Raw genomic sequence first — 12,375 nt, 5'->3', positions numbered from 1 at the left:
TTTTTCCTGTAGAAAGGTGATTTTAGGCCCTCAACTGTATCTCAGCCATCTTGGTAACGAAAATATGGGAATAGTGGTCGCTGTGGGAGAGAGATCCTCCAGTGAGGAAAAGGGTAGGAGGAGATTGAGAGAGAGAGGAAGAGGGCAGGTGGTGAGGTTCAGGATGCACTAGTGGTGCATGAAGGTGGCAGACCTGAGCCGGAGCAAGAAGCTGATGCAGGCATAATGCTGCAGCAACAGAGGCACAGCTAATCAAGTACATAGGCAGAGAATGAGCTACCTTCAGATATCAGAGACACAGTGCCGGAGGCGGCTCAGGCTCTCCAGAGCCACAGTGACCTCTCCCCGTGAGATGCTGGCAGGGGAAATAGCTTCCAACTGTCACCCTCATGCTTCCAACTGAGTTGGTGGTCAACCAATGCCAGTGGCCGTAAAGATGACTGTTGCGCTGAATTTCTTTCCCTTTCAGGCAGCCTGGGGAGGCCTCAGTGGCATAACGCAGCCTCAATGTTCTGAATAGCAGGTCAGTACATAGCATTTTCTATGGATCACCACAATCAACTGGAAAGAGCCAGAGGCTTTGTGGCATGTTCCTGAGGGTCCAAGGAGCAATAGACAGCACTCAAGTTGCCATAAAGGCTCCAGCAGGCCTGCCCTGTACATTAATTAACAGGAAGGGTTATCATTCCTAAATGTCCAGTTGGTCTGCAACCACAATTGAAAAATTATGCAGGTATGTGCATGGTACCCAGGCAGCAGTCACAACTTGTACGTTCTCCAGAATTCCCAGGTACCAGACATGTTCAAATGGACCTGATACCCTGGATGGTGGCTTCTAGGTGGTATTGGTCGTGAGTTTGGAAGATGCTGTTAAAGGAGCCTTGGTGAATTCCTGCAGCGCATCTTGTAGATGGTACACACTGCTGCTACTATGCGTTGGTGGTGGAGGGAGTGAATGTTTGTGGATGTGGTACAAATCAAGCGGAGTACTTTGTCCTGGACGGTGTCCAGCTTCTTGAGTGTTGTTGGAGCTACACTCATCCAGGCAAGTGGGGAGTATTCCATCACATTCCTGACTTGTGGCATGTAGATGGTGGACAGGCTTTGAGGAGTCAGGAGGTGAGTTACTCGCCGCATGATTCCTAGCCTCTGACCTGCTCTTGTAGGCACAGTGTTTATACGGCTAGTCCAGTTCAGTTTCTGATCAATGGTAACCCCCAGGATGTTGATAGTGGGGGATTTAGTGATGGTAATGCCCACCAAAACATGACATATTATTCCGCCCCACGTATGTTTCAATCAATGTTACATCCACTGTAAAATTTCACACCTGAAGAATAGACTCTTGATGAAATATTCTAAGCTCCTCACTTTTTTGGTCTTCTCAACAAGATTATTCTTTTCTTATAAGTCCACTTTACTAAATAGTTTATTTTAATCTCTCCATTTAGTATACATATTTTGCCTCCCAAGCTCTTTTGCTTAGTCTGTTAATACGCAGGTACAAGTTCTTCAATTCTGTGACAAAGTGATCTATTATGGAAATAAAATTTATTTTATTGCAATTTTGATTGCAGGCCCTCATTTGCCTATGATTATTCCAGGGATGGTAGAGGAGATGCAGATATTTTAGTGCAGGAATTATTTTATCCATGTTTATCAGATTTACACATTTAAGTATATCCAATTACAACTGCATTTCCCTCTTATAAAGTCAGAAGTTCAGAATAAGCATCAAGATGATTGTCTTTTTTGTTGGACAAGAAATGCAACAGTCTCTACACCCTTATAATGATGCTATCATGCCATATGTGCCACCTGACCTCTTGAATACACATTCTGTCAGACTTGCAAATCTCTAGCTGTAACAAAACAATCTTCTTTCTGAACAGGAGGCAAATTTCAGTTCACTGGTACATACCCTGTTTGCACCAGCAGCCACAGGCATAAAATTGCTCATTACTGTTCCACTGCAAATTTCAACAAAAGTTTCAAGGTGGCTAAAAAGCAGAGTTTCAAACTGAGTTTCTCGATGTAATTGCACAAACCAGGAACTAAAGGCTTAGATTTTAAAATATTCAAAACCCATCCACTTAGGGTTAAAAACAGACCCAAAATGTCCACTAGTATTCAAGTGCAGGCAGAAATGCATAGATCAGTTAGCATCTGTAAGATGAAAACGATAGGGTAATATGATCCTTCACTGATTTCTTTCTCTTTCAGATGCTGACGAACTATGATTCCAGCTTGTTTTTGTCTTTTCCTTTATGGCTTGTTTACTGGAAAATGATATCAAAATAATTACAATGGCAAATCCATTCAAAGTGAATGAATTTAATGAAGGGCATATGATAAATATTTCCACAAAGTTACAAGCCAGTATTCAACACTAACTTAGAAATTCAGCAAAAGGCAATGTGAAGCATATCTAGTGACAAATGTATTATTTAGTAGAAAGGAGCTTTAATCACCAGCACCACAAAATGCATTTATAAATATCTAAGGAGGTCAACTGTAAAGGAATAAAAGCAAGCCACTGAGGTGGATCTCCTAGTTGTACACAAAAATCAAAAGTCTGCCAAAAAAGCATAAATTTATGCTTCTGCACTACACCCATCTAGATCATGAACTCTCATAATACAGACATGAAACTACTTATTCTCACAACAAATGTCCACCTATTCATGCTTTCAATAAATCACAGTACTCTAATCTTTATCTTTTAATGAAAAGAACCATTTCTGAAATATAATAAAAGCTGCCCACAGTGACAGTTACTGTATCATACACACGTCTTTAAATTCTGTAATCAGCAACCACCAGGTGCCATATCACATTTAACACACCACAGTCAGTCAATACAGACATCCCCAAACACACCAAGACTGTTTTTGTCAAATGTTTTATTGACTGTAAACATCTGGAGTACTGTAAAACATGCATTATCTGTAGATTCAGAATGGAGCAAGTGGTATTGTCTTTTCTGTCAAATGTGTCAGATTTGGCATCTAGTGATGGAGATTAATGAAGTATCATGAGAGTAATATGGTTCTTGAAATGTTCCAATTTAGAGTAAAGCTCTAATCTTAAATTAAAGCTGTCGACATTTAGTGAACCTACATTTTCGTTGGAATAACATTATCTCAATCCAGAATAAACATGAGGGATATAATTAAAGGAAGAACAGGCTGTCCCCAGACAGGTCTGAACCATGATTTACAGCCAAATGTATCTAAAAAAAAATTAACAGCAAATTCAATAATAGTTCAGTTGCTTTAGAGCATAGTTAAATCCACATAGGTAATATTAATAAGCAGAATCCTGTCAAAGTCCCAATTTATGCAAATTGTTGCCAGTTACCAATCTGTCCCTTACATAGTAGCCATACAGTTAAGTCCTTTTATTTGCAAGTCTGAATGTGTGCAACTTCTTGGCCATTATGTTCTACTGCTTATATCAGGAGTCAGTTGTACTTCAAATTCATTTCTTTTTTGCTTGCTGTGGAGTATTGAATTTGAAAAAGATAATGTCTCCATCTTCAACAATGTAATTTCTGCCTTGCTGTCTATATTTTCCAGCACTCTGCAAACAATTAGAAAAATGGATATGATTAAACAATCATGATATAGGTGAGGCACAAATATATATTTTTGTTTTCACAAACAATTCAGTTTCAACTCTTTCCCCTGAACAAATCCATGTCATTTTTAAATATTATTTAATTTACCAGCTGTAATTTTTGATTCATATCCTACTCCACAGTTAATTTCATAGATTTCTTAAATTAACTTCAAATAGATGGCATGAGAGATTTTACTAAAGGTAAATATTTTTGATTTTTTTTCCTTTATGTTGGTGCGATCATCGGCTGTAAAATTAAGTTAAAATTAAAATTAAGGCTGGAAAAATGTGGCAATTTATCTATTAGTGAATAGTCTGTACAAGATGACAACTCTCAGAAAAAAAACTAGTACTTGTGTAGTGCTTTTTAAGGGCACCAGACGTCTCAAAGTGTTTTACAGCCAATGAAGTATTTTTGAAGTTTAGTCATTGTTGTCATGTAGGAAATGTAGGTGGCAACTAATTTGTGCACAGACAGCAGTGTGATAATGACCAGATAATCTGTATTTGTGATGATGATTGAAAGATAAATGCTGGCAAGACACCAGGGATAATTCCCCTGCACTTCTTAAAAATAGTGACACGGAATCTTTTACATCTACCCAAGCATGCAGACAGGGCCTTGGTTTAACATCTCACCCAGAAGACATCACCTGCACTAGTACAACATTCCCTCAGTACTGTACTAGTGCATCAGTATATTTATTTTTGTGCTCATGCCCTGGAGTGGGACTTGAACCTAGAATCTTGTGGCTCAAAGGCAAGGGTGCTACCAATTGAGCCTGTGGCTGCCACCGAAAGACTAATTAGGACTTTATAATGTACTCTCTCCTCAAACTTGCATCATAGTATACAAGAAAAATATAATCTTAATTTACTGCCCATTATTGGAGTCAAGTTTTCTCCATTGTTCAGTGTAGTTTTGTCTCCTCTTAAGGGGCTGTTGTAATGTAGAAGAAGGAACCTTAACGGGAGAGTAGATGTGAGAGCCATTCAACAACTTTTGCAATCTTGAATGTACTGCTATTTGGTGTGAGGTGGGGTTTAAGCTAACTCTACTCTGATTTTCTCTGCCTCCCATGGAAATGCCTGGCGCCAAACCAAATGGCAAGGCTAAGACTGAACATCACCGTGTAGAATCAGAGATGCCAATTTTGAGTTCTACCATTCTGTGTTGTTGCAGCATGTTGGTGATGCTCATCTTACCTTTCCTTTTACAAAAGTTATGTTGAATGTTAAAAAAGGAAATTGTAATTTTAAGCTCTCACTAACTAACTGAAAAAAACTCGTTGGATTAGAATGTATAAACCACAGTATATAGAAGTCTGAGGTTGTCTTTAGAACAATTAGTTGTGCTTATCAGAATCACGTGCAGAGACGTTTTCAAATTGACATTCAAATTATATGGATAGAAACGGCAAAAAGTTAATTGTGCATAACAAACAGTTTAGTTCAAAACAGTATTAAAGTGAAAATCTATAAAAGCAAATTAAATTTAAAGCAATATGACATTTGCTCATTATATTAAAATGAGGAGCAAAAATTAAAGCAAAATATACCGATCAATACCGGTTTAAATTATTTTGAAAAATGAAACTGGCATTACTTATTTATTCATTTGTAGACAATGCAGTCTTTCGTCTACAACTAATTAAAAGACCAACCGTCCTTTCAATGTTCAGGGGGCCATTTATTCCATTCCTATTACATTGCAGAAATAGTATTTAAAAAAATGTAATGACTACTTGTGAATCCTAAATATGTATTAAGCTAGATAGTGTGTGACCAGTTCATTTGCACTTGAAAGCAGCCATCTGGAAAGGCCAGCATTTCACAACCAGATATGACTGCTAATAATGCAACAGCCCTGTTGACTACAAAGCCCTCACAGAGCCATTCAATGTGAAGTTCACAGAACAAACATTAAGTGCTATTAGTCAAACCGGTGGCACAAAATGCTTTCCTATAATGATTTTACTAGATAGGCTCATATTATAGCTTCTCCATAAAGTATATTTTAGGCCCTTTAAGTGGCAAAGATATCACCTTATCTTTCAAAAGTACATTTCTTCTGTATAAATAATTTTCTATTACGCATGATGTCAATATAAATACATTTTGAATCAACTACTCTATATAGCACTTTAATCTTAATAGAACTTTCCAAAGTGCTGAACAAAGACAAGAAATAAACTGAGATGAAGAAATTGATAAAAGATAATGGGTTGTCATCGGAAGCTAGGACTGTAGGTGGTTGTTTTGAGGAAGCTTTTGAAGGAAGGGAGGGAGCAAGCAAGGCAGGACGGGCTTTGGTTGAATGTTGTCAAGGATTGAACCCAAACGCTGAAGGCTCTGCAGCTAAACATCAAGTGAAAAAGAAGTGGGATGCATAGGGAGCTAGAATCATAGTAGCAGATGTCATGTACAGAAACAAAGGACTGAATAAGAAAAATAATTGTTGCCCCAATCAAATGTTTCAAACAATTAAGTTACTCCATATATTCAAGCCATTAAATGCAATTGAGGGTATAATATTTTACATGAAGGCTAGTAAATAATTTACTTAAAAATTAGAATTGTATTGCAAAATGTTTTTTGATTAAACTTGTTCCGAATAGCAAGAAGTAGGATTGACATTTTTGCAGCTTTATTGGTCTCCTACTTCTTTGCTTCGTGAGCCTCTGTAAGCAAAATATTTTTTCAATGCTATCAACAAGCTTGACATGGTTAGTGTTCCAAACATGCTGTCCACTTTTGAACATTGCGTGTTTGGTAAGTGAACTGTTGAAATTCACAAAGTCAAATGAAGAGATAGTTCTGAAAATTCAGCAAATAATCGTGTTGGGATCAAGTAACTCAACTGATTGGAGTCAAATGAAAGGTCAGCGACGATTGAATTTAAACCTGCAATTTTGCTACACAAAAGTAAACAACTAAATTAGCTACTGTGCTATCACAAACACTTCAATGTTTAAATGTGTCAGGTATTAAACCTTAGGCATGCCTTGACAAGCCATTTATGATTATTGGTAGGCTCACATTGGAACTGTAAGGGATCAACTAAACCAAATTACTTCCAGCAATAGGATTTAAACATAATATACTATCTCTCCTCTTGCCACGAAGGTAGTGCAGACTCAAGAACACAGGATTCAGGAGCAGAAGTAGGCCATTCGACTCCTCGAGCCTGCTCCGCCATTCAATAAGATCATGGCTAATTTGATTGTGATGTCAGGTCCACTTTCCCGTTTGCCTCCCATAATCTTTGACTCGCTTCCTGATCAAAAATCGAACTCAGCTTTGAACACATTCAATTTCCCAGTCTCCACTACTCTCTGGGGAACAGAATTCCATAGACTAACAACCCTCTGAGAGAAAAGGTCTCTCTTCATCACTGTCTTAAATGGGAGACCCCTTATTTTTAAACGGTGTCCCCTAGTTCTACCTCTCCCCAAAAGAGGAAACATCCTCTTGGCATCCTGACTTGGAAATATATCGTCATTCCTTCACTGTCGCTGGGTGAAAATCCTGGAACTCCCTCCCTAGCAGCATCGTGGGTGTACCTACACCACAGGCACTGCAGCGGTTCAAGGAGGCAGCCCACCATCACCTTCTCAAGGGTAATTAGAGATGGACAATAAATGCTGGCCTAGTCAGCAATGCCCACATCCCATAAATGAATACAAAAAAAAAAAATCCACCACTAATTCCCTCAGGATCTTATGTTTCAATAAGATCACCTCTCATTCTTCTAAACTCCAAGGCCAATCTGCTCAACCTTTCCTCATAAGATAACTCTTTCATCACAGAAATCGGTCAAGTGAACCTTCTCCTAGTAGAGATGAACATGACACAGAAATAGTGCAGGAGACCCTAGTAAAACAAAGGACAGGCAGCTGAGAGAAAAGTTGAAATCATTTCTGTAAAATGTGAAATAAAACACCAGAAACATTGAAAAGTGTTCGAAAAGCTTGTTGAAGCATTCAGAAAGCACTAATTGTTAATTAAGCCATGCAGTAACATAACATGCAGTAACATAAAATGTAAAATCTATTAATGTGTAAAGTCTGTAAAAGGTTTTCCAATTCTTCTGAACATTTATATTTTAAGCAATTGTTAACGTGCTGCCTCAAATCAATATTTTCCTTAGAAATGTTCAGCAAATCATTCTATTGGCTCTTTTCCCCCTCACAAAGTGATTCCTGCTTTTGCTTTTAGAAACTCCCTTAGGTTCTGGTATAGATTTAGAAAAACTATCACTGTCACGTAACTATCAACCACAAAAGGTTTTACTAGTTTAAATACCCCTGTTGTATATATTTCAAACTATTAAAAATTTTGGATATCATTGCAAAATAATTTTCAAAATCAACTTTGTTCAAAGTTAATCTCAGATTTTTATGTAATTAAATTATAAACCAGAATTATGCATGCTTACATAAAATGAACATCGATTTGTGAAATAAACCCAGCGCAGGATTGCAGAAATCAAAAGTGCTGCTAAGTCTATTAAAATGCATGCAGTGTAATACATTGATCCCCAAATATACTGTTAGGGTTGCAGCAGAGGCGAGTCATTTCACCAAAGGATAGGACTTTCATTTCTATATTGTCGTTTATGAACTCAGGGCATCCCAAGATGCTTTATTGAAAAAGAAGTAGTCACGAAGTGTAGTCACTGTTGCAATGTATCAAAACATGGCAGTCAATTTGCTCAGAGCAAGGTCATGCAAACAACAAGGTGGAGATGCAAAATATCAAACAGCAGATAATGCAGGCTTCTTTCTTTTACCTCCAAGTGATTAGCCATAGAACATGATAGTCAAGAGGCAGGTACTATATAAAAACAAAAAACTGTGGATGCTGGAAATCCAAAACAAAAATAAAAATACCTGGAAAAACTCAGCAGGTCTGACAGCATCTGCGGAGATGAACACAGTTAACGTTTCGAGTCCGTATGACTCTTCAACAGAACTAAGGAAAAATAGAAAAGAGGTCAAATATAAGCTGGTTTAAGGAGAGGTGGGGGGGGGGGGGGGGGAGGGGGGGGAGTAGAGCTGGATAGAGGGCCAGTGATAGGTGGAGATAGCCAAAAGATGTCATAGACAAAAGGACAAAGAGGTGTTGAAGGTGGTGATGTTATCCAAGGAATGTACTAATAGGTGACATTAAGGGTAGAAAGCAGGATGAGCAAGGTACCGATAGCCCTAGTGGGTGTGGGGTGGGGGGAAGGGATCGAAATAGGCTAAAAGGTAGAGATAAAACAATGGATGGAAATACATTTAAAAATAATGGAAATAGGTGGGAAAAGAAAAATCTATATAAATTATTGGAAAAAAGGGGGATCGGAAAGGGGGTGGGGATGGAGGAGAGAGTTCATGATCTAAAATTGTTGAACTCAATATTCAGTCCGGAAGGCTGTAAAGTGCCTAGTCAGAAGATGAGGTGCTGTTCCTCCAGTTTGCGTTGAGCTTCACTGGAACATTGCAGCAGGCCAAGGACGGACATGTGGGTATGAGAGCAGGGTGGAGTGTTGAAATGGCAAGCGACAGGGAGGTCTGGGTCATGCTTGTGGACAGACCGAAGGTGTTCTGCAAAGCGGTCACCCAGTCTGCGTTTGGTCTCTCCAATGTCGAGGAAACTGCATTGGGAGCAGCGAATGCAGTAGACTAAATTGAGGGAAGTGCAAGTGAAATGCTGCTTCACTTGAAAGGAGTGTTTGGGCCCTTGGACGGTGAGGAGAGGGGAAGTAAAGGGGCAGGTGTTGCACCTTCTGCGGTTACATGGGAAGGTGCCGTGGGAGGGGATTGAGGTGTAGGGGGTGATGGAGGAGTGGACCAGGGTGTCCCGGAGGAAACGATCCCTGCGGAATGCCGCCAGGGGGGGTTAGAGGAAGATGTGTTTAGTGGTGGCATCATGCTGGAGTTGGCGGAAATGGCGGAGGATGATCCTTTGAATGCGGAGGCTAGTGGGGTGATAAGTGAAGACAAGGGGGATCCTATCATGGTTCTGGGAGGGAGAGGAAGGTGTGAGGGCGGATGCGCGGGAGATGGGCCGGACACGGTTGAGGGCCCTGTCAACCACCGTGGGTGGAATACCTGGCAGATACCGTACGCCTGGTTTCTCAGTTGCTGGTATAATTCTAGGCTGGCCGTATACAGTTCTTAAAAAATGAACTTGCAAATGAAACTGCCTTAAGTACACTATCCTTAGAGAATAGAACATGTAAGGGAGCAGCATTACTTAAGCTACTAGTATATATTGACCCTAAGGAATCTAATAATCAGGGTGGGAATTCAGGTAGGCTCAGCGTCAACATAGAGACTGGCTGCATCTCAAAGCATGATGCAACTTGTTAAAGTCGGGAAGTTGTTTTTTCCTGCGCTTGAATATTGAGAGGTGATCGAACATTAAGATGTTTAGACACTGCCCTTGAGACTTCAGAGGAGCTACAGAGAAGCCACACTTTTCATCCAGTCGGACCTGGACTACTGAGATGACTCTGTGGCAGGTCTGCAGGGGATATGTGAGCAGCAGTGAGCCGCACCTGTGGATATGGTTGCAATTCCATAAGGTGATGAATCCTCCGAAACGCTCTGATGGGAGGGGTCATCAACAGTGCTATCAAGCAGCACTTGCTTAGCAATAATCTGCTCACTGAAGCTCAGTTTGGGTTCTGCCAGGGTCACTCAGCTCCTGACCTCATCACAGCCTTGGTTCAAATATGGATAAAGGAGCTGAACTCTGGCGGTGAGGTAAGAGAGTGACTGCCTTTGACATCAAGGCAGCATCTGACCAACCAAGTGTGACATCAGAGTCCTAGCAAAACTGGGGTCAATGGGAATCAGGGGGAAACTCTCCGCTGGTTGGAGTCATACCTAGCATAAAGGAAGATGATTGTGGTTGTTCGAAGTCACTCATCTCAGTTCCAGGACATATTGTAGAGCTCATCAGGGTAGTGTCCTAGGCCTAGCCATCTTCAGCTGCTTCAACAATGAGAAGTGGGGATATTCACTGATGAATGCACAATGTTTAACATCATTTGCGACTCCTCAGATACTGAAGCAGTCCATGGCCAAATACAGCAAGACCTGGACAATATCCAGGCTTGGGCTGACAAGTGGCAAGTAACATTTGCGTCACACAAGTGCCGGGCAATGACCACCTCCAACAAGAGAGAATCTAACCATCATCCTTTGACATTCAATCTTGTGGCAAGTAACTAACCTCCTGACTCCCCAAAGCCTGTCCACCATCTACAAGGCACAAGTTAGGAGTGTGACGGAATACTCCCCACTTGACTGGATGAGCGTAGCTCCAACAACAGTCAAGAAGCTTGACACCATCCAGGACAAAGCAGTCTGCACCCACAATTATTCACTCCATCCACCACTAATGCACAGTGCGTACCATCTACAAGATACACTGCAGGAACTCACCATGGTTCCTCAGACAGCATCTTCCAAACACACAACCACTACCACCTTAAAAGACTAGGGCAGCAGACATACGGGAACATCACCATCCTGACTTGGAAATATATTGCCGTTCCTTCACTGTCGCTCAGTCAAAATCCTGAAACTCCCTCCCTAACAGCACTCTGGGTGTACCCACGCCACAGGGACTGCAGTGGTTCAAGAAGGCAGCTCACTAACACCTTCTCAAGGGCAATTAGGGATAGGAAATAAATGCTGGCCTAGCCAGCAACACCCACATACCACGAACAAATAAAAATAAACGCTCTTCCAAGGTCAGAATCAACTGTAGCAACATCTCCTTCTCTGCATCCCATCTTGCTGCCGCATTTTCTATCCTTCTAAATCTATTCTCATCATAGTTTTAACCATCAGCAACTGTTGCTACCTTCACAGTAAGTTCAAGCAGCATGATTTCTCTGGAGATGCAACAGAAATCCTGTTTATGCGTGTAGACATAGCCAAACTCTACTGTCCATGTCAAACCAAATCTCGCTTATCCATCACCCTCGTCTTTGCTGACCTAGAGGGTCCAGGTCTATTAACTCATCCAAGTTAAAATTCTTGCGTTTAAATTTTTTTTTAAACAATTCATTCGTGGGATGTGAGAACCACTGGCTAGGCCAGCATTTATTGCCCATTCCTAATTGCCCTTGAGAGGTTGGCGGTGAGCTGCCACCTTGAACTCCTGCAGTCCACGTGGTATAGGTACACCCACAGTGCTGTTTGGGAGGGAGTTCCAGGATTTTGACCCAGTGACAGTGAAGGAATGGCAATATATTTCCAAGCTGGTGAATGGCTTGGAATGGAGTGCAAGTTCCATAAAGTGGTGTTCCCATGTGTCTGCTACCCTTGTCCTAGATAGTAATGCTCATGGGTTTGGAAGGTGCTGTCTAAGGAGTCCTGGTGAATTCCTGCAGTGCATCTTGTAGAAGGTGCACACTGCTGCCATTGTGTGTCAGTGGTGGAGGGAGTGAATGTTTGTGGATGGAGTGCCAATCAAGTGGGCTGCTTTGTCCTGGATGGTGTCAAGCTTCTTGAGTTGTTGGAGCTACACTCATCCAGCCACTGTATTTAAATGGCTGTTCCAGTTCAGTTTCTGGTCAACGGTGACCCCCAGAATGTTGATAGTGGGGGATTCAGCGATGGTAATGCCATTGAATGTCAAGGGGTTAGATGGTTAGATTCTCTCTTGTTGGAGATGGTCATTGCCTGGTACTTGTGTGGAGCGAATATTATTTGCTACTTGTCAGCCCAAGCCTGGATATTGTCCAGGTCG

General features: G+C 40.9%; 1 protein-coding gene across 4 annotated transcripts in view; it reads right to left on the bottom strand.

The window, feature by feature from the left end:
* Positions 1–2,314: 2,314 nt before the first annotated feature.
* Positions 2,315–12,375, bottom strand: part of ola1 (Obg-like ATPase 1) — a 204,562-nt gene continuing 194,501 nt past the window's right edge. For all 4 annotated transcript variants that reach the window (XM_078552075.1, XM_078552077.1, XM_078552076.1 and 1 more), the window contains one exon: positions 2,315–3,582. In XM_078552075.1, coding sequence (XP_078408201.1) covers positions 3,481–3,582 — 102 coding nt within the window. In that variant the 3' untranslated portion in view covers positions 2,315–3,480. The remainder of the gene's footprint in view (positions 3,583–12,375) is intronic.

The sequence above is a fragment of the Cetorhinus maximus genome, chromosome 11 (assembly GCF_964194155.1).
Source record: "Cetorhinus maximus chromosome 11, sCetMax3.hap1.1, whole genome shotgun sequence".
Lineage (NCBI taxonomy): Eukaryota > Metazoa > Chordata > Chondrichthyes > Lamniformes > Cetorhinidae > Cetorhinus > Cetorhinus maximus.
Note: the sequence above shows the minus strand (reverse complement) of the source record. Positions and strands in the feature narration are given on the sequence as shown.